We start from the raw sequence: 26,563 nt of genomic DNA on the forward strand, positions 1-26,563 counted from the left end.
GAACAATTTGGTGTTCGGTTTAGAATTGTTTTGCTATGGTTTCTCATCTCTAACCATATGTTTATAATATGTACAGGGAAGGAATCACATTTATTTGCTTGCATCAAATCTTAAGTACTTTTTTCGAATGTAACTCAAAACACTGCCATTCAAAATAAATTTTGATAATTGATTATTTTAAATGACTGTAGTTGCAAATTGTCGTTCTGTGCTACTTTTATGTTTTCAACTTGAGTGTATGATTTCAACCTGCAACCAGTTCACACTTTGACTATCTAAAACACTACTGTTCTATTGATTGCCACAGTTTTGATGTAAGGGTAGTTGCTGTCTTTAGACACTAGGTTTTGAGCAGAAGTGCATTACTAAGAGCAGTGCATTACTTTTGCTGTATTTCGTCACAGATTCTGATATGCCTGATCATGATTTAGAGCCTCCTAGATTTGCCCAATTGGCTTTGGAGCGTGTCCTTCAGGACTGGAATGCATTGAAATCTATGATAATGTTTGGATCGCAAGAAAGCAAGGACCCGTAAGTAAATGCACACATGATGCTTTTTGATGCATTTAAACCACATGAAAGCAAAGAAACAGTAAATTTTCTTTTGCTATTTTTTAGGCTTAGTGCAAGCAGTAGGATAGCTCATCTCCTCCCAGAAGAGCAGGTATACCTTTCTCAGCAAAGTGGCACAATTCGTCTAGACTGCTTCACACATTGTCTCATTGTGAAGTGTACAGCTGACATTTTGGTACGTATGTCATAGAAGATCGAGCAGTGAGATAATTGTTTTACTATAGAGCAGTTAACTAGTTCTTCAATATCTTGTAGCTTAATTAAATTCAAAGCAACAAACCAGTATTATTTAAGATGTATTTAATCAACATGTGTCACATGTTTATTAGGTGGTATATGGAATACTGTTATTTAAAATGAGCTATCCAGTCAGCTCGTTTGGCTAGATGACTGATTTCTGATGCAGAGTGACACCTCCAGCGCGGTTTTAGTTCCCAAACCGGCTGAGGCTATCGTGAAGGATTCTCCTTCACAGTTTCTTTCCTTGCCTGAGGCATGGCAACCGTCAGGTTAAAACCACCATCAGTTGTCTCCCTCTAATGAGAGTAGTCCTATGGTCCAGTTGGACTGTGGCATCTTCTCGTTATACAAGTGTGTTTGGATGCTATATTTTTGACATCGAGAAATTCTCCAGTTAGAATTTTTGATATAGTGATGTAAGTTGCTTTTCTGCTAAATGTCACCCTTTCAGACAAAGCTATTTTCTTGCTTTTCCTTCATGATGCTTTCAAATGTGTATCAAAAGTGTAAGCAGATTTTTTAAATGTATTTAAAATTTTTCAAAATATTTTGCAGCTTTTGGATACTTTACTTGGAACACTGGTGAAGGAGCTACAGAATAAATATACTCCAGGACGTCGAGAAGAGGCCATTACCGTCACCATGAGATTTCTACGTTCAGTAGCAAGAGTGTTTGTCATACTTAGTGTAGAAATGGCTTCATCAAAGAAAAAAAAGTAAGCAAATGTTTATCTACAGAAATAATGACAACCTTTCCACTGTAATTAATTACTTTAGGATACATCTTCTGATTTACTCTTCTCAAAAACATGCTCAGAAGTTTTGTCTAGTTAAATGTGCAATTCAGACAAAAACATTACACCTACCAAACTAAAAGATCTGTTTGCCTTGCCCTAGCCTACTTAGACTTCATCTGATTTACTACAAAATGTTCTGTTAAGCTAACAATTTCAACCATTTTGTCAAATCTCAAATTTTGAGAAAATATAAGTACTTTAAGTAATTTACATTGTACCCAGATTTACAGAATGTTTATAGCACCTCGTAAATCTACTTTAACAATTGTTTCCCATTCTTTTGTAGCAACTTTGTACCTCAACCAATTGGCAAATGTAAACGGGTGTTCCAGGCTCTGTTACCCTATGCTGTAGAGGAACTCTGTAATGTGGCTGAATCGCTTATTGTTCCTGTTAGAATGGGCATTGCACGCCCAACAGCTCCCTTTACATTGGCAAGCACCAGTCTAGATGCTATGCAAGGCAGTGAAGAGCTGTTCTCAGTTGAGCCACTTCCTCCAAGGCAGTCATCTGATCAATCTACCAGGTAACTGTACAACTGTCATTTTATGCTGACTTGAGCCATTAATTTTGCAGCTAAGTTGTGCTCTAGTAATCCATCATCTTTTGCAGTTCCAGCCAGTCTCAGTCTTCGTACATCATTCGCAATCCTCAGCAGCGACACATTAGCCAGTCTCAACCTGTTCGTGGCAGAGATGAAGAGCAAGATGATATTGTGACAGCAGATGTGGAAGAGGTAAGTCTGTTCGGTACATAATTTGCTATAGATTCTTCCCCCTCAAAAGTCAAACACTCCCATCCTTACCTGGTCTAGCTTAAGGACTCCCAACCCACAGCACAGTGGTTGACTCTTAAGTGTTGCAGGTTTTTTTTATTTTAAGAATTTTTTCTGTTCCTTTGTTTATTCAGACCTATTCTTTTTTGACTCTCTCCAAAACTGGCATAGAGAAATGAACATAACTCACCAAATAGACATAATTGATTCTGCAAGATACGAATTCAACATATTTTTGATATAGACTTCAATTAGGCTGGGTGGTGGTAGTTAGTCTTGTCTTAATTTGCAAGAAGGTCGTTTTAATTTATCCGTACACGACTGGAGCTGCAGTTATACATCTTTCAATGCTTTCATGAGACAATTATGATGAGTGGTGAAAGTATTGTAAATGTGCTTACCTTAAACCTTTAATATTCTTAAGAAACATATATTTTAACCTGCTTCCTTTGTGGTGACTATTTCAGTCTCGTAGCATCTGATGATATTTTGGATAATAAAATGGGGCGGCAGTGGCCTAGTGGTATTATTGCTGGACTGTTAACCGAAACCCAGTTCCCAGTTTCGAGGAACCTGGGTTCAAATCCTGCTGAGGCAGATGGTGGAGTTTGAATTCAATAAAAACCTGGAGTTAGGAGTCTGATGTGACAATGAATCCATTGATGGTTGTTGGAAAATCCCATCTGGTTCACTAATGTCCTTGAGCCAAGGAAACCGTATCATTAACCTGGTCTGGCTTAGGGATTCCCGACCCACAGCAAAGTGATTGACTTTTAACTGCCCTCTGAGCAATTAGAAATGGGCCTGTTCCATTAATTTTTTTGTAAAAAAAGAACCCACCTTTTTCTGGGAAATGGTGAGAAAAGTGATCACTTTGAGACAAGTGCAGTTGGGAAAAGGAGCACATCAAGCAGTCAGGGTAGACAAGAATAAAGCAGAGAACAAGGTAGGACTGAGAAAGTGCATTTGTTTCAGTACAAGAGGCCTTACAAGGAAGGCAGATGAATTCAGAGCATGATTGGGAACATGGGGCTGGGATGTTATAGCAGTTACAGAAATGTGGCTCAGGGATGGACAGGACTGGCAGTTTTGTTTCCAGGGAATAGGTGCTAAAGGAAGGACTGAAAGGTGGGCAAGAGAGGAGGTGGAGTGGCGTTTTTGATGATGGATAGCATTTTGGCTGTACTTTGGGAGGTTATTCCTGAAAGTATGTCCAGGAAAATTATTTGGGTAGAACTCAAACAAGATAGGGATGGTCACCTTATTGGGATTATACTATAGACCCCCCAATAGTCAGTGGGAAATTCAGAAACAAATTTGTAAGTAGATCTCAGTTATCTTTAGGAATAATAGAGTGGTTATTCTAGGGAATTTTAATTTTCCAGATATAGTCTGGGACTATCATAGTGTTTAAGAGTTTGGATGAACAGGAATTTAAGTGTGTACAAGAAAATATTTTGATTCAGTATGTGGATGTACCTACGAGAGAAGGTGCAAAACTTAACCCAGCTTTGAGAAATAAGGCAGGGCAAGTGACGGAGGTGTCAGTGATAGAGCACTTTGGGGTCAACGACCATAACTCTGTTAGTTTTAAAATTGTTGTGGAAAAGGATAGACTGAATCTAAAAACTGAAGTTCTTAATTGGAGGAAGCCCAATTTTGACAGTATTAGGCGAGAATGTTCATAAATTGCTTGGAGCGGATGTTTGCTGGTAAAGGGGCAGCTGGAAAATGGGAAACCTTCAAAAATGATATAACAAGAGTCCAGAAACAGTGTGTTCCTGTTAGGGTGAAGGGCAAGGCTGTAGTGATAGGGAATGCTGGATCACTAGAGGAATTGAAGTTTTGGTCAAGAAATGAAGGAAGCGTTTGTGAGGTATAGATAGCAGAGATCAAGTGAATCCTTAGATTACAAAAGCAATAGGAGTATACGTGAGATAATCAGGAGAGCAAAAAGGGGACATGAGAGTAGTTTGACAAATAGGGTTAAGGAGAATCCAAAGGGATTCTACAAATACATTAAGGATAAAAGGGTAACTAGGATGAGAATAGGGCCACCTCTGTGTGGAACCGCAGGAGATGGCAGAGGGGTGATTCTAAATGAGTTGCCATAGTTGCGAGTATGTTCACCAAAGGCTTCACAGGAGGCTCCAAATCACTTGAAGCTGTCAGCTAGACTGGGGAAGTAACGTCCGCAAATCAACTTCCCAGCAGAACATACCCACAACTACGGCAGCTCGCACCCAAGCCACAAATCTTAACGCAAACCTTGAATACGAAATGAATATTTTGCATCAGTGTGTCCTGTAGAGAACGATATGGAAGATAGGGAACTTGGGGAAATAAATAGTGACATCTTCAAAAATGCCTGAAGTGCGGTCTGGAAAAGCACAGCAGGTCAGGATCAGGGTCCTGATGAAGGGCTTATGCCCGAAATGTCTACTATTCTCCTGCTCCTCAGATGCTGCCTGACCTGCTGTGCTTTGCTCGCACCACACCCTCTACTCTGATCTCCAGCACTTGCAGTCCTCACTTTCTCCAAATACATCTTTAAAAATGTCCATTTTAAAGATGAGTAAGTTCTGGATGCCTTAAAATGCATAAAGGTGGATAAATCCCCAGGACCTTATCAGATGTACCCTAGAACTCCGTGTGAAGCTAGGGAAGAGATTGGGCCCTTTGCTGAGTTATTTGGATCATTGATACCTGCAGGTGAGGTGCCAAAAGACTGGAAGTTTGCTAATGTGATGCCACTATTACAGAAAGGTGGTAAGGAAGCCAGGGAACTATAGACCTGTGACTCTGACATCAGTGGTGGCAAGTTGTTGGAAGGGATACTGAGGGACAGGATTTAATATATTTGGAAAAGCAAAGACTGATTAGGAATAGTCGACATGGCTTTGTGGGAAATCGTGTTTCACGAACTTGAGATTTTTGTTGAAGATGTAACTAAGAGAATTGATGAAGGCAGAGCAATGGACATGATCTATATGAACTTCAAAAAGGCATTCAACAAGGTTCCTCAGGGTAGACTGGTTAGCAAAGTTAGATCACGTAGAATACGAGGAGAACTAGCAAGTTGGCTACAGAACTGGCTTGAAGATAGAAAACAGAGGGTGATGGTAGAGGGTTACTTTCAGACTGGAGGCCTCTGGCCATTGGTGGGCCACAAGGATCGGTGCTGGGTCCACTGCTTTTCGTCATCAAATTGTAAGAGTTCAAAAAGATTACCAGGATGTTGCCAGGGCTGGAGGATTTGAGCTATAGGGAGAGGTTGAATGGACTGGGACTATTTTCCCTGGAGATCAGAGGCTGAAAGGTGACCTTAGAGATTTATAAAATCATGAGGGGCATGGATAGAGTGAATAGTGAAGGTGTTTTTTCCAGGATTGGTGAATCTAAAACTGGAAGGCATAGGTTTAAGGTGAGGAGGGAAAGGTTTAGAAGGGACTTAAGGGGCAACTTTTTCACACGGAGGGTGGTGCGTGTATGCAATGAGCTGCCAGAGGAGGCTGATGCAATTTCAACATCTTTAAAAGGCATCTGGATGGGCATATGAATAAGAAGGATTTAGAGAGATATGGACCAAATACTGGCAGATCGGGCGTGACTAATTTGGGTATCTGAATTGCATGGATGGGTTGGACTGAAGAGTCTGTTTCCTTGCTGTATAGCTGTATGATTGTAAGTAAAGCACATAACCAAAATACTCAGGCATAATTTGCGATGTCCAGATACCCAGTAAGCCAGATGTGCTAGTGCCTTATGTATTCTGCATCACTGCTATAACCAAAAGCTTCAAAAGCAGCAGATAAATTGACTTTGGTTTTCTTACATGAGAATGACTATCAAAAGTTTAACTTGAGAGTTGTGAAACGTGATGTGACGTGCTGAAAATATGAAATGCACTCTAGAAATGTTTTTCAGTAATTTCTTTGTACCATCTTCAAGGTTGAGGTCGTTGAAGGGGTAGCTGGAGAAGAAGACCATCATGATGAGCAAGAAGAGCAGGGTGAAGAAAATACTGAAGCTGAGGGGCAACATGATGAACATGATGACGATGGTATGGAACATGTATTTATGTCCTGTCATTTATCCGGGTACCACTTCTTCGTGTTGTGCATTTCCAGCTGCGCATACTCACTTCTGACCTTTTCAGCATGAACAATAAAAGGCCAATTTTTTTAGTAAAACTTTGAAAAAGTACTTCACTTGACAATTTTTACATGTGTCAAATATACTTTTGCTCGGTTGCTTTCATATTTGTGTTCACTAACTTTTGCTTTAAAAAGGTTTGACCTTTTATTTCTTCTACACATACTCTTGGATGTCAGCAGAGGTAGCCTTTTTAAACACTAATTATAATGGGCTCCTTCTGCAAAGTTCTGTCTAGTGAACGCAGCTTGAACATTTACTTTGCACATTTTGTTTCGCATGAGAGACTCTTTCCTGTTCATCCAGGATTATTGATTATTTTCTGCTTGTGTTTATGTTGAGCCATATTAGTGTATGTAGTCAATAGTTGAGAAGGTTGTTTAAAAGAATGATGGTTGAAGTTCAACCTAAAATAAATCATCATTTTGTTGTGCTTCATTCATGATTTATATTGAGAAATTTTGTTTTGACTCCTTTCAGGGAGTGATATGGAACTTGATCTCTTGGCAGCAGCAGAGACTGAAAGTGACAGCGAAAGCAACCATAGCAACCAGGACAATGCCAGTGGACGCAGGAGTGTTGTCACTGCAGCTACTGCAGGATCTGAAGCAGGTGATTCAGTTACAATTCTTCAAATAATAAAGTTCAAAATCTTACCCAGCTCCTGCTTTGTTTACTATATAAATGGGCCGCTTAGAGCAGTAATTGCTTCAAATTTTTGTTCAAACCAGCTTATTTGTAGCAAGTGTATTTATATTGCAATATTTTAATGAAGATTGTTTTTTAATGGTGGTTTGTAATGACCACTGTTATATACAAAAGCAGATTTAATCAGAAGGTCTGCACTATATTTCTCTCAGCCTTTGTTGTTAGCATGATTTTTGAATCCTAAATTGCTTAACTTGAGAGTACCTGTTTCATGTGAATATTGTCACTACTTCACCAAACTACAAAGAATACATTGGCTGTCTACATGTAATTGCAGAGGAAACTCGGTTATCCGAACGAGATGGGTGGGCACTATTTCATTTGGATAATCAATTATTTGGGTAATCGATTTTATCTTAAACAAGGGAGCCATACTGATCCAACACTGTGCTCCACCACAGAATTTGTTTAAATATAATTTTAATGAGTCTGCTATTTAAACTAATCCTTGCAGTCTGCCAATTATGGGTTAAAATGAGAAGTACTTGCCATCATATAAATACTGTATATCAAATCCCAGCATTAAACAAGGTCCCGAGCAGCAGCTGCGATTGTAAGAGCTTTTGTCAGTTTTCGGGAACCCAGTCATGCAATAGAAACACAGAAGTACCGCCTCGCACATGCGTTTACATTGTCAGCCTGTTTTTTAATGACCAGCCTGGTAAAGTGACAGGAATACTGTAAACCACTTAGTTTTGTGAAGGCCAGTGTAACAACCCCTACCTAAAAATATCCAGTTGCTGATGCTTGAGCTGCTTGTCTTTCTTTGTTTTTGCCAGTGTTTTCACATGCTCTTCAGTATGGGTAAATCAAATACATTTACCTCTTTGTAACGTTTTTGTGGGACCTTGAAATCTTCAGATAATCTGAAATTCTGATAATCGATATTCTGATAATCGAGGTTCCTCTGTAATCATGGTTACTTGTCTTTCTAACCTAGTAACTTGCCTGATTATTAAGGTGCCAGCAGCGTTCCAGCCTTTTTCTCTGAGGATGACTCTCAATCCAATGACTCTAGTGATTCTGATAGTAGCAGCAGCCAGAGTGATGATGAAGAACAGGATACATTTTTGCAGGATGAACCTTTGGAGAGAACCACCAGCAGTTCTCATGCAAACAGTGCAGCTCAGGCACCACGCTCCATGCAATGGGCTGTACGCAGTACCCAGAACCAAAGGTCAACTAATACTACTCCATCTAGTACTAGCACTCCTGCAGGTGAGTCTTAATGGAAAATTACTTGAGATTTTGAGTGTGGAGGTTGAGGATGGGTGGTTGACTTTGTGCAGTCAGCCCTTGCTGTTAATAATCATTTTGATACTGACTGCAACTTTGCAATCGTGGATTAGTACAAGTCCAAAGTTGTGGCTTGCTACTTTAATATCCAGTGTAGGCTGTGTTTTGGCCTGTTGAAGAGCTGGCCGTCATTGAAATACGTGAGAATTTTAATTTTCCTGTACCACTTTAACTGCTGTAAGCCCCTTTAAAAATTACTTAATTCAACTGGATGTTCTTAATGTGCCTTCTAAAATTTGAGGAACAGTAGAATTGGCCTGGAAAGCATAATTTTAAAACTGTAAAGGGCTATTTGTAGAGTCATAGAGATGTACAGTACGGAAACAGACCCTTTTGATCCAACTTGTCCATGCCGACCAGATATCCCAACCCAATCTAGTCCCACCTGCCAGCATACGGCCCATATCCCTTCAAACCCTTCCTGTTCACATTCCCATCCAGATGCTTTTTAAATGTTGCAATTGTACTAGGCTCCATCACCTCCTCTGCCAGCCCATTCCACGCACGCACCACCTTCTGTGTGAAAAGGTTGCCCCTTAGGTTACCTATATAACTTGCCCCTCACCCTAAACCCTATGCCCTCTAGTTCTGGACTCCCCTACCCCAGAGAAAAGACCTTGTCTATTTACCCTATCCACATCCCTCATAGTTTTATGAACCTCTATTAAATCACCCCCAGCCTCCGCTTCAGGGAAAACAGCCCCAGCCTATTCAGCTTTTCCCTATAGCTCAAATCCTCCAACCCTAGCAACACCCTTGTAGATCTTTTCTGAACCTTTTCACATTTCACAACATCTTTCCGATAGGAAGGAGACCAGAATTGCACGAAATATTCCAACAGTGGCCTAACCAATGTCCTGTCCACCTCCAAAATGACCTCCAATACCTGCACTCAGTAGTCTGACCAATAAAGGAAAGCATATCAAATGCCGCCTTCGCTATCCTATCAACCTGCATCTCCACTTTCAAGGAGCTATGAACCTGCACTCCAAGGTTTCTTTGTCAGCAACACTCCCTAGAACCTTACTATTAAATGTATAAGTCCTGCCCTGATTTGCTTTCCCAAAATGCGGCACCTTGCATTTTTCTGAACTAAACTCCATCTGCCACTCAGCCCATTGACCCATCTGATCAAGATCATGTTGTAATCCGAGGTAACCTCCTTCGCTGTCCACTACAATTTTGGTGTCACATTGGAATATTTTAGCTTCTGTCGTTATTCCATATGATTCTCAGTGTTTTCTCATCCATGTAAAATGTGATTTCCGTTTGCTTCGTTACTTGTATGGGGTTCTGTCAAAATCTTTTCATGTGACCAGCAGTTTGGACAGCCTGGTCACATTAGGCAAAAGTGAGGACTGGAGATCAGAGTCCAGATTCATGTGGTGCTGAAAAAGCCCTTCATCAGGAAATTAGGCTTTTGCCCGAAATGTTGATTTTCCTTCTCCTCGGATGCTGCCTAACCTGCTGTGCTTTTCTAGCACCACATTAATCTTGAGCCTGGTGACATTACCCTAGCTGCTCACTATGGATGCCCAGTAAAACACTTTGCAGTCAGTAGCAGTGTTATTGCACAATGCTAGAGATGACATACTTGCCGGAGACAGTGTTCAAATTTTAAATGAGATTTCCTTTAAAAGGCTAAATTAAGATCTTTTTATTTGTGACTCAATTTGAAATTTCCGCAAGAAATTAATTTGAAAACACCAAAGCAAAACATTAGGCTGTGTTTTCTTGACCCTGTGGAGACAAGTTTAGACAAAGGGAGTAGGAAAATAGTGAGAAGCCACATTCAGTCTGCCCATTGTGCTTGGTTTTCCAGAGGTGAGCTGGAAGCAGAGTTGTTGCTTTGTTGGGGCAGACTGCCAATTAAGGTCCACCTTGAGATCATTATCTTTTTTTTCAAATGTCCTATCATGGTAGTGGCTCCCTACTAATGGCAAAGCCTAGAACTCCATAGAAACAGATTCCTGGTTCAAGCCAGAAGCATCCAGGACTCCATGCTCCAAAAAAAAAGAGCTGCAGCCCATAGAAGTAAGCAAAACTAATCCAGTGAGAAGGTTCCCAATCCACACTTCTTTAATTCTCAAATTTTCACAAAATGGCCAAGAGCTCTTCGATGTTGGAGTGTCCTCGCTTCAACGGTGCCCATCTCTCCTCATCAGGTTGATAACCATTCTCTGGTTTCTCTTGGGCCTGTTGCTTTGGGAAGCATCTGCTGTTCTTAAAAAGGGCAAACACAGGCTAACTAGAAACTTGCCTCAAGAAAGGCTATGCTGCGCACATTATTGACCTGTGTAGACTTGAAATCCCCATATGATCTCAATATTGGGAGCCAAGCACATGCCAGTAAATGTGGCTCATTCTAATTGTGAGCTGGCTCTCATTCTTTCTTCAATTTATGTTTGAGAGGTTTAAGAGAATATGGTTAATTGTACTTGATGTATAAATTTCATTGGCAATATTTTAGAGAACAGTAATTTCTTCACATATCTGTCTTTCAGGGGGCTCAGCAGGTTTAATTTATATTGATCCTTCAACCTTGCGACGCAGTGCTACCATCAGTACTAGTGCAGCAGCGGCAGCGGCAGCTCTGGAAGCAAGCAATTCCAGCAGTTACCTCACATCAGCAAGTAGCCTGGCACGAGCTTATAGTATTGTCATACGGCAGATCTCTGACCTCATGGGTTTAATTCCAAAGTATAATCACTTGGTGTACTCTCAGATACCAGCTGCCTTGAAAATAACATATCAGGATGCCATGAACTTGCAGGTTTGTACTGTTATGTGCTAACAAAATAGAGGTAGCAAGCATTTTTGGTGTCTTTGTTTAGAATGATTTTTTGAGAAATCTCTAATTCCCTAATTTATAATTCCTTGTATTCAGGTACCCACTGATCCAGTATTTACCTTGTTTGCTCCAGATTTCATGATTTCCATGATATTATTTGCTTTTTGTTTCCATTCAGTCCTATTGGGTTTAATTTCCTCGACGACTTTCAACCCTGTTCTTCACTTTGCATTGACTGACGGAATGGAAAGTCACAAGAAGCTGCCATATATACACAATAAAGAAATTGTGCAACAGGGCTGCCTCTCATGATTTTCCATTCCATCAGACAATGCAAAGTGAGTGTTCGTCTCATCCATGAGATCAGCTTCTCTTCCTTACTCCCATGCCAGCTAAAGTTGAAATGATTGACTTTTCTCATCAGTTGTTCCCTTCCCTGTTTGTAGCTATTAACATTGCCATCATACTCCTAATGTTTATCAATGATGCAGCTTAACAGAGCCATCTCATTTCACCCACATCACATTACTTATCCAGTTGTTGTTCTTGCTGTTATCTCCAGGATCTGTTTTTCGTCCCTATCACCCATTTTCTCACAATTACTTCCTGTGGCAATATTATCCATGGATATGGAGTTGATGCTTATGTATGCATATATTGCCAACAGCCAGCTTTAACACTCCACTGCCTCTTAAATTTTTCAATGCTTTTTTTTGGCAAACTGAGTTTCTGACATCCAGTCTTTGACAATTTGTATTTTCCTACAGCCAAACCAAGGGAAAGCTAGTCATCTTCATTTGGCACAGTGGCTCAGAGATTAGCACTGCTGCCTCACAGCACCTGCCTCAGGTGGCTGTCTGTGTGGAGTTTACACATTCTCACCGTGTCAGCATAGGTTTCCTCTGGGTGCTCCCACAATCCAAAGATGTGCAGGTTAGGTGAATTCACCAAGCTAAATTGCCCATAATCTTCAGTGCTTTGGAGCCTCCTGTGAAGTGCTGCTATACTGTATTTGGGTCTATTGATAGGTAGTGCTTAGGCGGTTGGCACCGTATTTCCATTTCCTTGCTTGTCTGTGTCTCGCAATACAGCAGCGCTTCACAGGAGGCTCCAAAGCACTGAAGCTGTCACCTAGACAGGGAACAACACGTCTGCAAATCAACTTCCCAGCTCAGCGAACATACCTACAACTACGGCATGTGGTCTAAGTTCTATACCTCTCCCTGTGGGTGCAGAACTAGATCACCAACTACTGTTAATCTAAACAAGACTCTTCTCAAGTTGTGTCCTTTTTGATCCTGAGCTGAACTTTCATGTCCATATTCTCCGATACAGAAAGAGACTGGTTGCTTCCTCCTCAGTTAAATCATTGAAGCCTCATCCTGCTTCAACCCATTTGCTGAAAAATGCATCAATGGCTCATTGCCTCAAATTCATCTATTTCAATGTGCTGGCAAGAGGTGTACATCTGCTACACTCCTTCTGTTCATTAGATATACTATGCCCTGTACCCCATTATATGCCGGTTCTACTCACGTATTATCCTTTTTAATTAATATGTGCTAGAATTAGCAGATCACACAAAGGGTCCTCTGGAGTCATACAGCACATATCCTTAGGCTCAACTCTCTTCAGTCAAAACCCTTCCGCCCATTCCTTTCCACAGCAACTTTTTATGCAGCACATACCCTTTTACCTTCTCTATCCTCACTGTTCAAAGTCACAAGCACTGCTTTCAGATGGAACAATGGGGTGTACTTTTTTCAATTCAGTGTTCACTGCATCCAGTGCAATTGTCTTTATGCTGGAGAGGCAAGACACCAGTATGGTAATTGCTTTGTGGAGCAACAAAGTTGTCTGTTGGCTTATTTGGCTAGGTGGCTGGTTTGTGACGCAGAGTGATGCCAACAGTGTGGGTTCAGTTCCTGCTCTAGCTGAGGTTACTATGGAGGACTGTCCTCGACTTAATTCACCACTCCTCATCTCTCTCTGATGACAGAGCAACCCTGTGGTAGGGTAGGACTGGCAACTCTACCTTTTTAATCTGTAAGGGTGATCCTGAGTTTCCAGTTGCTTTTTATTTTAAATCACCACTTTGCTTTCACACTAACCTCTGTTCTCTGTCTCCTGCTTCTCCAGTGTTGATCAACGCAAGTGTGAAGAAGAGCACCTGTTTTTTTTTTGTTGAATAGACCCTTCACCGCTTTACCAGCTCAACAATGAATTTGTAATTTTTTCATCATTTTGTTTCATTTTTTCTAAAACAGAAGATCTTATTCTATTTGGATGGCAACTGTTCTTCATTTTCTCGTTCACACGAGGAAGCTTTGATTCCTTTGTTAGAAAGCACTGCTGGCATCTAGCTGTTGGATCTTCCCACAGGAATTCAATCATGAGCCATACAGCTTGTCTGCCTTACTTGACGTTTACGCTTTTAAAACCCACCTTTTACCAAGCTGTTATTCACCCTTCCTAGAATTTCACTCTTTGCCTTCGCGTCGGTTTGTAATTATGTAGATGTGAAGCACTTTGAAATGTTTTTCTGTTTCACAAGTGCTGTTTAATCACCATTTGTAGTGTCTGTCTGAGATTTTGGAATAAATACATAAAATTCTGGATTAAAACGTCAACATAATGTGGAAAAAAAGCCGAATATTCTAAATTTCCTTCCAGATGCTCTTAATGTCAGTTATATTGAAATACTATTGAGTTCTCCTATTTTGCCACAAGTTTTAAACATTGTGGTATTTGAACCTCCATTTTTCTTCACGTCGGTGCGTTGTTTCCTTTAAGTTAGGAATAAATCTAATATTCTAAGATTCTCCTAGCTAATGATTAAAAGATTTTGAAGTGTTCCAGCACACACTTACTCCACTGTAAGTCCCACATTTGTGAAGAAAATTACACTCACTCATGATAGCAACTGAAACCTTACCAATAATCTTTGTCTTCTGAAAGGCAATTTGGTAGCCCAGCTCACCTAAGTCACAGATTGTCATTGATGGAATTTTTACTTTTGTTTAAGCCACAAAAATTGTTTTAAGTCTCCTGCCGTGTTACTGCAGTAACATAACTTGATATCAATGTTTTCTTGACCTTATTTCTGTATTTTACTGAGAGAGATGTTGCAAACCTGAGCAATCTTAATGTGGTAACAAGGTGTTAAGAGTTTGAAGTACTGATGTTGACCTTTCATCAGGTGGTTGCCTTCATCAGGAGCGGCGCTCTGAAAGCTAGTGTGCTTCCAATTAAACCTGTTGGACTATAACCTGGTGTTGTGTGATTTTTAACTTTGTACACCCCTATCCAGCACCGGTATCTCCAAATCAAGATTAGAGTGGTGCTGGAAATGCACAGCAGGTCAGGCAGTATCCGAGGAGCAGGCAAATCGACGTTTCGAGCAGGAGCCCTGATGAAGCGCCACTCTAATCTTGACTCAAATCTCCAGCATCTGCAGTCCTCACTTTCACCTCCTTAATTAATCACTGAACTTGTGTTCAAAGTTGAACTTAATTCTGCATGCAAATAATTGCCTCACCACCTGCCCCCTCAGTTTGCCATATAACGTGTTACTTATATAAAGTTTCTGTGTCCAAACTTTCTTCTTACCACAACTAGCATGTTACTGCAGTTTTCTGAAAGAAGCATGAAAGGTTGATAGAACAAGGACCACCTCTGCATAAGGACTACCTGAATGTTCTTAAGCTCCGAAGGGCAGGTTATTGTTTCTCTTCTGGTTCCACAGTCCCAATTAGATGGCATTCAAATGCGGAAGTTGAACTAATTTTAGATTGCAGACTTGTAGCTAAGCCAAAAATGAGGACTACAGATGCTGGAGATTAGAGAATAGAATGTAGTGCTGGAAAAACACAGCAGGTCAGGCAGTATCCGAGGAGCAGGATCTCGATGTTTTGGGCAAAAGGCCTTCATCAGGCTTGAAACTTCAACTCTCCTGCTCCTCAGAGGCTGCCTGATCTGTGCTTTTCCAGCACCCCATACTCGATTTGTAGCTAAGGCCGAGACTGGGAAATTGCTTAAGATTTTGTTTGGTTGTTTCTTCAGAATTATGTGGAGGAAAAGCTGATGCCCACGTGGAACTGGATGGTTAGCATCATGGACTCCACTGAGGCACAGTTACGCTACGGTTCAGCATTGTCCTCTGCAGGGGATCCTGGTCACCCCAGCCATCCTTTACATGCTTCTCAAAATTCTGCCAGGCGAGAGAGACTAACAGCACGTGAAGAAGCCAGTCTGAGAACATTAGAGGGAAGAAGGTAACCCCTCACTTTCTGGAATCTTGCATTTTAATGATATGTTGTCATTTAGTTGAGGTGAACTGCTAAAGTCATAGTGTACTTTATTCAGGTAGTTTGTTCCAGAGTAATGCCATTCTTGGAAATGCTATGTGCTATAGATGTCAATTTCCCAATTAAGCTAGTTCTCCGGCTGCTTTGACAGCTTTTCAGGCTAGTGACCTGGTTTCTGTAGAGCTACTCAGAGATAATCTGCCATTGGCTTTGTGGGAAAAGTCTACCAAAAATATTCTTTATATAAACCTGTTCCCTCCCCCCAAGATTTTATTCATATCGCTTATCCATAAAATTTCCATAAATACCTCCAGGAGGACAACACTTCACTGCCCCTTCTGCATGAAGAGATTTTTGTTAAGTTTTGTTAACTTTGTATTGTGTTAAATTTTAAATGCATAAGGTGGATTTGATACAGTACTGTGCACACACTTTAATCTGTACAATCTGTTCCTATAATGGAAGGGAGCGCTGACGCAAATTAGGGCATTTTGAAGTGTATGAAGAGGGTAGTTGACCACCAGTTGTAATGAGCATTGGTGTCATGTTATTGAAGAACTTTCTGCCCAGTCTGTTATTTTTTGTTGAATAAAAATTGTCACCAACTGGATGATTTCACTTTGGGCTCAGCAACCCCTTTTATTCTGGATTGCTTAACATGAATATGTTTTTCATTTTTGCCCAATTACATGTTAGATGTGACATGTTAGATGTGCAGACAAGGCATTCTCACAGAATGAATGTGAAGTAGGAAAATAAGTGTGCAACATCCTTTAAATGTTGGGAAATCCAAAATTATGCTAATCAATACTATCTGATTCAATTCAAAGCTTGTGTATTTGATAGTTGGAGGAATTGGAATGCATTAGTATCCATTCATTACACACTCCTATCATGTGCATTAGCCTCTAAACACAATTTGATAAATATTCCATCAAATATTTTATTTGCTATAAAGTAAGAATCTAAATTTATGGTTTTGGAATTCACACTTGGACCTGATTTGATGTTATGGTGTTGACGTATTTGTAAATGGATTACTTAAGCATGTTTAATTTTGATTGCAATTATCTCAATGGAGCCATTGTGCTTAACAAGCAGAAGTATTATTAGCATGCATAGCAAGCAATGTTATCTGTCCAGAAGAATAATACTTTTTAAAAATCAAAATTTTAAATTTTCAAGTTCTAGAGCACAAAATGTTAATCTAATCATTATCAAACTAAATGTAGTATAGAAGGCAGGCTTTTATGCTTTATTTGGTCTGATTTACTTGTGCACTGAGCTAATTTGCTGTGGATGAATTGTAGATGTTGATGCTCATTGTAATTTTGCCAATGTTTTTTATCTTCCCAGACGTGCTACTTTGTTGAATGCTCGTCAAGGAATGATGTCTGCACGTGGTGATTTTCTCAATTATGCCCTTTCTCTCATGCGTTCCCATAATGATGAGCATTCTGATGTACTGCCAGTGCTGGACGTTTGCTCATTAAAGCATGTAGCATACGTCTTCCAGGCACTTATTTACTGGATTAAAGCAATGAACCAGCAGACAACGTTGGATACACCACAACTGGATCGAAAACGGTACTTTGTGTTCAGTTTTTAAAAACTATTTTTGCATTGTGTTGATAGAAAAATTACTTTATTGTCCACCCTTAATATACCTAATTGACTGTCTTGTAGTCTTGCTTATGATACTACAGTATTTTGTGCCAGTGCAGTGCAGCAAAACAGTGGTATTTTGATGAATGGGTAACAGTATAAATATGTCTTTGAGAGTTTATAACGCAAGATCTCAGTATCCCTTTGATCTTGTTGCTCTTATTTGTCTTGTGAATGGAGTTTGCAGAAGTAGGACTTATGCAGTGAATCCTGCTGTATACTGTGACCACAGTGAACTGATGGTCGAGGAGATGTGTATTGAATCTCATGGAAGGGACAGCTACTAGATTGCTGTCCTGGGTGATGTAGAGTTACTTATGTTCTTGAAGTTATAGTTATCCCACTGGTGATGATTCTGTCACACTTTTGACTTCAGTTTTACAGATGGCATAAAGGTTTGAGGGGACGAAACTAATGCATTAACTGCAGAGCATCCAATTTCTTCCCAGCTCCGATAACAACATTGTTCTGATACTTGTTAGTAATTATGCTACGGTGTGATTGATAGCTTAACCAAGTAATCAACATATACTGGAGAATTGGACAGATTTCATGCTTTGCTGCCCATGGGTGAAGTGGCAGGAGGATAGCTAATGTGATTTGTTTATTTAAGAAGGGCAACTGGAATAAACCAGGTAATTGCAGACCAATTAGTTTGATATCAGTGGTCAGGAAATTATAGAGAAAATCTGAAGGGCAGGGTTAATCGATACTTGAAAAGGCAGGAGTTGATCAGGGATAGTCAGTGTGGGTTTGTTAAAGGAGAATCCTATCCCATTCATTTGAGTTTTGAGAGGGTGTCTAAATATACTGATGAGTTGAGGTGATTACATGGATATCAGTAAGGGCCTTTGACTAGGTCCCACGTGGAAAACTTATCTAATAAGAGTCCATGGAATCCAAGGCAAGTTGGCAAACTGGATCCAAAATTAGCTTACAAACTGGAGGCAAAGGGGGGTGGTGGTGGGTTGTTTTTGTATTGGAAGCCTGTGACCAGTGGTGTACCACAGGCTTCAGTGCTGCAACCGTACTGTTGGTGTACGTTATGACTTGAATGTAAATGCCGAAGGTATAATTAAGTTTGCAGGTGACATGAAAATTAGTGTTGCTATGCATAATGATTGGGGAGAGCAATGGCGTTGAACTTAAACCTGACTAAATGTAAAATGATGCATTTCAGTAAGGGAAGGATATCTGGTGCTTAGGGATGGGATCTTGGTGTATAAGTCCATAGATCCCTAAAGGACTCAGCACATGTAAACAAAGTGGTATAGAATTTTGGAGCAAGGATCGCTTGTTACAACTTCTGTTAAGCCACAGATGGAATTCCTTGTGCAGTTCTGGTCACCACACCATCAGAAGAATGTGTTTGCACTGGAGAGGGTGCAGAGTCCGGGATGAAATGTCTCCATTATGAGGAGAGAATGGTTAGGCTGGGCTTATTTTGTTCCTTGGAGCAGGTGAGGCTGAAGGGGTATCTGAGGTAAACAAAATTGAGAGATGTAGACAGTAGATTGTGAAGATCTCTTCCCTGCAGCAGTCTGTCTTAAGTCAGAGCATAAGTTTAAGTGAGGACTAAGTGGTTTGGAGGAAAGTGGAGGAAAACTTGTTTCACCTAGAGGGTGGTAGACATGTGAAACATGTCTGTGAGGGTGGTGGAGGCAAGTACTTTTGCAATGTTTAAGGAACATGTGGATGAGTACTTAAAATGCCAGGCCCTAATATGCTGTAGGCCAATGCAGGTAAATGGGATTAATGTAGTTTGGTGTTTAATGGTCAGCCTAGAGATGGGCGGCCAGAGGTTGTGTTCCTTTGCTTTATGACTTGAAAGAGACCATGGCTTGTATTCACAAAAATTTGCTGTATTTAGTTTAAATACTTGAGTATTCAAAAATAATGCAGTTTTTGATGTGGATGTCAAATCCTTACCTTCATATATAAGAAAATAAAGTCACTTTGCTACTCTAAGATGGAGTTGTACTACTGTGAACGAGATGCTTCATTGTTGTTTGAAATTAGGTTGTGTAAATTGTGGGAATGAATCAACAATGCTTTAAACATGTTCACTTACCTTATGTTGCTATTTAAATTATAAATGCAAAATCTAATACAAATTGTTGAGCTGCTTAATTTGTAACCGAAATATTTCCTCCTTGAGTAAATTTTCATCAGGGTGGAAATCTATGGGTGAAATGGGTGCTATCATATTATTTCAAATGGCAGTTTTGTTTTTCAAGAGGATTCCACAGTAGGAAGCAGTTTGGCATAAAATCTCATTTTTCTTCGATTTAAGGGTTGAGTGGTATTTAAAGGAAGTGGGCATCTGCCATAACTTTAAAAGCAATTGTTATCTCATGTTTAGTGTGTTAATATTAAATGGAGTTTGTCTTACCAGAAATAAGTTATTAAAACTTTTATTTTGGAACGATATCTGTAATGTGCCAATCTTCATAGGACTCGAGAGTTGTTGGAGCTGGGTCTTGACAATGAGGATTCGGAGCATGAAAATGATGATGATACAAATCAGAGTGAGTCCTTTTGTGCTTAATGAGCTGTGCATTATTGAATGGACTATTTAATTCTCTCATTTACTGTAATTTTAAATTCTTTTTTACATCTATGAATGGACTTTTAATAACACATACTAGGTAATTGACCTGTAATATATTGCAGAAATAAGAATTTCTCAACTATGTCTCGGAACTTATTTTAAAATGATGGTATAATGAGAAAATATAGATTTTTTGGGGAAGAAATTGAACCTCTCTCTGCTTAATTAAAAGGAGTCTAAGAGATAATATGAAGATCAAAGAATTAGCACACTGCAACATGGTAGGCTGTTGGAGAAAATACAGAGAAATGGAATTGAGGCCGATTTAGCAGTTTGGATTAGAAACTGGCTTTCTGAAAGAAGGCAGCAAGTGGTGGTTGATGGAAAGTATTCAGCCTGGAGTCCGGTTACGAGTAGTATGCCACAAGGACCTGTTTTGGGACCAATGTTGTTTGTCTTTTGTATAAATGACTTAGATGCAGGCAGAGGTGGATGGATTAGTAAATTAGCAGACGACACTAAAGTCGGTGGAGTACGGAAGAATGTTACAGGTTGCAGGGGAACTTGGATAAACTGCAGAATTGGGCTGAGAGGTAGCAAATGGAGTTCAATGCAGCTATATGTGAGGTGATGCACTTTGGGAAGAATAACAGGAAGGCAGAGTACTGGGTCAATGGAAAGATTCTTGGTAGTGTGGATGTGCAGAGGGATCTGGGAGTCCATGTACATAGATCCCTGAAAGTTGCCACCCAGATTGGTAATGCTGTTAAGAAGCCATACGATATGTTAGATTTCATTTGTTGAGGGATTGAGTTCCGGAGCCGCAATCTCATGCTGCAACAATACAAAATGCTGGTGCAGCCACACTTGGGCTATTGTGTACAGTTCTGGTCCCCATACTTTGGAAGGATGTGGAAACAATGGAAAAGGTGCAGAGGAGATTTACCAGGATGTTGCCTGATCTAGAGGGAAGGTCTAATGAGGAAAAGCTGAGAGACTTGGACCTGTTGTCATTGGCAAGAAGAAGGCGAAGAGGGGATTTAATAGAGACATACAAGATAATCAGAGGATTAGATAGGGTAGATAGTGAAGGTCTTTTTCCAAGGATGATGATATCAGCTTGTACGAGGGGGCATAGTTACAAATTGAGGGATGATAGATTTAAGACAGATGTCAGAGGCAGGTTCTTTATGTAGAGAGTGGGAAGGATGTGGAATGCACTACCTGCTAATGTAGTCAACTCAGCCACATTAGGGAGATTTAAACAATCCTTAGAAAAGCACATGGATGATTTTGGGATAGTATAGGGGGACGAGCTGAGAAGAGTTCACAGGTCAGTGTAACATCGAGGGCCAAAGGGCCTGTTCTGCACTGTTCTGGACACTTTACAGGTCTTTCCTTTTTAAAAACAAAAGGTGTGGAGCCCTTGTAAATGCTAATAACAACCTAATACCTGTTTTGTGACTTTAAGAGAAAATTGACACGGCACCGAGAGCTCTGCAAAGCTCTTTGTGGCATTGGCTCATTTCCCCTGAAACCCCACTGTGTTCCTTTCTTCTATTTTCACTTTCTTTGTTCAACACTTCCAAGAATGCTGCTGTCACTGAATAAATTATTTCAAATTAGTCAATATAAACTGGGAAGAGTTGCTAATTGGTATTCACCAATTATTTGCATAAGAATCAAGATCCAATTTTGGGCAGCTATCTGGCACCTGTTTGTGAGCATGCAGGCTTTGCACAGTGACGAGCCTAAACGTAGGGATAGGCTTTTTGTTGTTTGTTCTATAAGTGAACTGTTCATAATGCACACTTGCAGTCACCACTTTTTTTCTATATTCCACTCAGTTGTATCTTTCATTGTTACTGGTACCTGTTTCCTTATTTACCTTTTCCTATCTGCATAATGAACTTTCAGTCATTTGTAGAACCTGTAGTACCTGTTAGTTGTGTTTTTGATTCTTTGTTGGCACACGTTGTTCTTTTTACAATTGAGTTTGATTACTTATTCTGAGTATCAGTTAGAACATGACATTATTTTTGGTTCAACATTGTTCTAGCTTTATGTTCAACGTGGTTGCAATTTTATGGACTTTTCTCCACGCTATTTTTAGGTCTTTTTATTTTAAGGGAAGTGTTACTTTCTTCACTTTTTTTATGGACGTTAGTTATGTTAGACTTACAGGGCTCTGCCAACTGTCCTGTTCATTCACTCATGTCCTAATCAGAAATGGACATGCTAGTGATCCTGACTCGGGGACTAACTCGGTGTGTTTAATTGTGATTATGGTTATAAATGAGATTTCTCCAAAGCCACCGATCCTATATTTCTTAAATACTTTCCTTGTTTGATAAGTATTTGGATTGACAAGAATGATGTACCAATTAATTTGTCAGTTACCTATTTTAGATATGTTATGTCACAACTCTTTGGTCCTTGGGACTTACACCTGGATGTTTTGGCCCAGAGTATGACCGCAATCAATGCACCAGAAGACCCCAGATTAATTTATTCTAGGAGTGCTGAGCATGAAATGCAGCAGCTGTTTGTGTCCATCGCACTTTAAAACCAGCTATGTCAATTAATGTCATTGGAACTTTACATAATCTATATTGACTTTAGTCATTTTAATTTAATTGACAGCTTTTGTATCCATTATTCATAGTTCCAGTTTCTAAAATTCTGCTAGGCAAGTTCATTTCTTTTGCATTTCATTATTGAACTATTTGGTTTGTTAGTAGTGGATATGGCTATATGTGTGCTGTGATCAAAAGCTGAGACTTTTCCATTTTAGGTTCTGGCCTGCATGACAAAGATGATGAAACACTTTCCACAGAAGCGGGCCAAAATCATCCTTTCTTTCGGCGTTCTGATTCCATGACCTTCCTTGGCTGTATTCCCCCAAATCCATTTGAAGTTTCTCTAGGTGAAGCAATTCCTCTAGCAGACCAACCACACCTTTTACAGGTAAGCATAAGAGCACTGAATAGTCTGCTCAGGCATTTTATTTATAAGTTTCTTGCTGTGGTTCTGGGACAAGAATGTGCTGCTGGAAAAGCACAGCAGGTCGGGCAGCATCTGATGATCAGGAGAATTGATGTTTTGGGCATAAGCCCTTCATCAGGAATGTGGTTCTGGGAGGTTGGTTAGCACAGTTGCCTGGGTGCCTAGTTCGTAATGCAAAGTGACACCAACATTGTGGAATCAGCAAATCCTACACCAGCTGAGGTTACCATGAAGGACTCTCCTTCTCAACCTTTCCCCTTGCCAGGGGTGTGATGACTCAGTTTAATCCACCACCAGTCATCTCTGTCTAATAAGAGAGCAGACCTATGATCTGGTAAGACGATGATGTCTTTACTGTTAATCATGTTGCAATGACTGCCTATGCAAGTTATATTCTGTGCTCAAGCTTTGAAGGAAGACTCAAATTAGAATGCTCATTTACTAGTTCTTTAGGGAAAATTGTTTTAAATTGTGTTTTGGGTCTTTCTCTTTCTCCAGCCCAACGCTAGAAAAGAAGATTTATTTGGTCGCCCAAGCCAAGGTTTATATTCCTCCTTTTCAGGCCTTGGGAAAGGTATAACTGAAGTAACTGTGGATAGAAACTGCCTAGAGGTAAGATCTGCAGATACAAAGTGTTTTCTCATCAAATGTATGGTAAGGGACTGTGTGCAGAAATGTATTACTCCTTCAGTACTGCCATTTCCTGCTGCAGCATTCAATCTCTTGTACTTCTTTTGTAGAAGATGCCAATGAAGTAAATGTTCATGTATTAGAAAATACTTTTCTCCTTCCTTGCTTGCAGTTTTTCCTTGTTTTTAAGCCAGTGGAATATAGCAACAATTTGTATTTATATAGTAGTACAATATAATAACGCTTCCCAAGTCATTTCACAGGAGTGCTCTAAAACAAAAGTTGGTTCTAAGCCTCGTTATCAAATGTTTGGACTGCTTCGTCAAGAAGACTGATTTTGAGGAGAGTCTTAATGGACCTCAGAGAGGCAGAGGGGTTTAGGAAGAAAATTCCAATGCTATGAACCCAGGCAACTGAAGGCATGGTTACCAACCATGGCAAAGTTAGAGTTAAAGTTAAGATACCCAAAGCAGAATGAAATGAGTGCAGCTATCACAGAGATTTATGCAGTTGGAGGAAAAGAAGAAATGACGCCATGACTGAATATGGACCAATGCTAATTTTAGTTTTGTTGTTAAAGTAGGAGTCGCTGTAAGTCAGTGAACATAAGTAGTTCAGGAATGGGACATAGTAAGCTAGGTTGTATGCATCAGAATGCACTTATCAGTTTTCCTGCAGGTAAAGGAAATCAAATTCAAGTTCAGAAGGTTTGGAATTATTGAGCATCTTGAAAATTATTTTTCAGTTAGAAGTCCACTTTCTTTACATCCAGTATGTAGGAAGCTTTTTTTAAAATATTTTTATTGAAAGTTTAGCATGTTATTACACGGTAACAAAAGAAAACTAAAAAAAAAACCAAAGTATAAACATTGATATACAATTAAATTTTAAATAATAACCAAAATCTATCAAATAGGAAAAAAGAACTACCGAGAGAAAAAAAAACCAAAACTCAACTAACTACTCATCTAACCTACAACTAACCAGAGTGTATGATTAAATCTCTTACATTATTCAAGAGAAAAAAAACGATGGATAACACAGAAATTGAGTAGTGATATACATGCTCGGAATGTGTTAACATCAGATCATAACAAAACCCATATTCGTGCGGGATTCCTCTCCCAAGGGGTCCCGGACCAGCCAGATTCACCATCTCAATTAAATAAAAGCCCTTGTTAGGATGACCAAGATATCTGTATTTGTGTAATTCAAGAAGGGCTGCCATATTTTATGGAATAATTTGGTTTTTTGGTGCACCATATTTGTAAGAAAGTCAGGGAATATATTCCATAATTATTCTGTGCCAATTCGCAAGTGCATGAGGGCCCTCAGCCACCCAGTTTACCAAAATATTTTTCCTTGCACAGAAAGAGAATGGAAAATAATGTCTTCCCTGTCGTAATTTCAAGTGTTCTTTATCCAATAAGTATATCTCCTGTAGGAGAGCTATATCAACCCTTTCTTTCTTGAGGTTTGATAATATTTTCTTCCTTTTGATTGGTGAATTACTCCCCATGACATTCCAGGTGCACCATTTAATCGACTGATTAACCATAATCACCAGGCAAGCCCGAGACACCTCGGGGAGAAGAAACCCTATCCAAAATATTCCGAGCATAGAGCATATAAAATTCACAAAAATAAAGGTTCTTTAATACACTCAGATCAGTATAATCAAAAGGTATTTCCAAATTTAAAAATATATAAAATGTATTTAAACTGAGATTTTCCCCCTTGTTCCCAGGGGGCATCACTTCCTTTCCAAAAGCCCATCATATCCCCTCTTAACCAGTGTCCCACCCTTGACCCAGGCACCCCATGATAGGATAAAAAAATTTCAAATATACTACTGAGCTAGAGTTAACAATGAGTACCCTACCCACACCAACATCTGGATATATTTGGTAATATTAATACCATGTATGAACATGTAGAACTATAAAATTATAGAACTAAAACAAGTAATAATTAAATATAGTAATACAAAATAACAGGAGAAAATAACCACGCTCCTAAAAACAGATAAAATAGGATAAGGTAACCACCTCTCTTTCCCCCCAACCCCACCCACCTACATTAACTAGACCCCCTGGCCTGTATATATATTTTTAGAAAGAAGGGGGGAGAAAATCCCGAAGTGGAGAACAAATAAATAAACCCCTCTCCCCACCCCCCAGAGATAATAATGTAATGAAAGCTTTAAAATAAAGGGAATAAACCGGGGTGGGAGGAGGACAAAACAACATCAATTAACTCTTACAATTTATCTAAGAGAGTCCAAAAATTCCTTGGCCTTCTCCGGTGATCCGAAGTTGTACACGGACCCTTCGTGGCTGAAGCGTAGCGTAGCTGGGTGGCGCAAGGAGTACTGAATGTTTTTAAGTCCCTTAAACGCTTCTTCGCTTCATCAAACGCCTTCCTCTTTCGGACCAAAGCTGGGGGAAAGTTCTGGAATAACATAATCTTAGATCCTTTATAAATCATGGCTTGGGGTCTTTCCCAAGATTTCTGGAAGCTTCCAAGAGCATCTGCCTCTCCTTATAGCTCTGCAGCCGGAACAGGACAGGGTGGGGGCACTGGTTCAAGTCGGGCCCGCGCACTGCAACCCGGTAGGCCCATTCCACCCTTACTTGGTCTGATCCAGCCTCCAGATTTAACAGCTGTGGAAGCCACTGCTCGAGGAACACTTTCCTGTTTGGGAAGGCCCAGCAAACGAATATTTTTTCGATGACCTCTATTCTCGAGGTCGTCAGTGTGATTCTCTACGGTCTGGACTTGCTGTTCAAGAGTCCGGACCCGATCCACGACCGATTCTGCTATAGTCTTGGAGTACGCAGCCTTTAGCTCTGCCCCTCTGACTCGGTGCTCGATTTCCTCGATGTTTCTGGGACTCTTGGATGAAGACGTCGATCTTCACGTCATGTTTGGAGATTATTTCCGTGAGGCTCACCACCGTAGATAAGTCCTCCGGGGCAGCTATGGATGCCTCTGCTGCAGCTGGGGAGGTTTGGGGAGGGGCTCCTGCCTGTTGAGAACTGCGGGCTCTTTTCCCTAGTCATTTTTACA

General features: G+C 40.0%; 1 protein-coding gene across 9 annotated transcripts in view; it reads left to right on the forward strand.

Annotated features, from left to right (window-relative positions):
* Positions 1 to 26,563, forward strand: part of ubr5 (ubiquitin protein ligase E3 component n-recognin 5) — a 159,276-nt gene that overhangs the window by 110,163 nt on the left and 22,550 nt on the right. For 8 of the 9 annotated variants that reach the window (XM_060823253.1, XM_060823254.1, XM_060823255.1 and 5 more), the window contains 14 exons: positions 405 to 531; positions 619 to 748; positions 1,369 to 1,529; positions 1,897 to 2,136; positions 2,223 to 2,346; positions 6,337 to 6,448; positions 7,021 to 7,152; positions 8,209 to 8,466; positions 11,049 to 11,317; positions 15,398 to 15,609; positions 16,999 to 17,229; positions 19,762 to 19,835; positions 22,653 to 22,825; positions 23,363 to 23,476. In XM_060823253.1, coding sequence (XP_060679236.1) covers positions 405 to 531; positions 619 to 748; positions 1,369 to 1,529; positions 1,897 to 2,136; positions 2,223 to 2,346; positions 6,337 to 6,448; positions 7,021 to 7,152; positions 8,209 to 8,466; positions 11,049 to 11,317; positions 15,398 to 15,609; positions 16,999 to 17,229; positions 19,762 to 19,835; positions 22,653 to 22,825; positions 23,363 to 23,476 — 2,357 coding nt within the window. The remainder of the gene's footprint in view (positions 1 to 404; positions 532 to 618; positions 749 to 1,368; positions 1,530 to 1,896; positions 2,137 to 2,222; positions 2,347 to 6,336; positions 6,449 to 7,020; positions 7,153 to 8,208; positions 8,467 to 11,048; positions 11,318 to 15,397; positions 15,610 to 16,998; positions 17,230 to 19,761; positions 19,836 to 22,652; positions 22,826 to 23,362; positions 23,477 to 26,563) is intronic. The other variant, XM_060823257.1, reaches the window with a different exon arrangement.

Source organism: Hemiscyllium ocellatum, chromosome 4 (genome assembly GCF_020745735.1).
Source record: "Hemiscyllium ocellatum isolate sHemOce1 chromosome 4, sHemOce1.pat.X.cur, whole genome shotgun sequence".
Lineage (NCBI taxonomy): Eukaryota > Metazoa > Chordata > Chondrichthyes > Orectolobiformes > Hemiscylliidae > Hemiscyllium > Hemiscyllium ocellatum.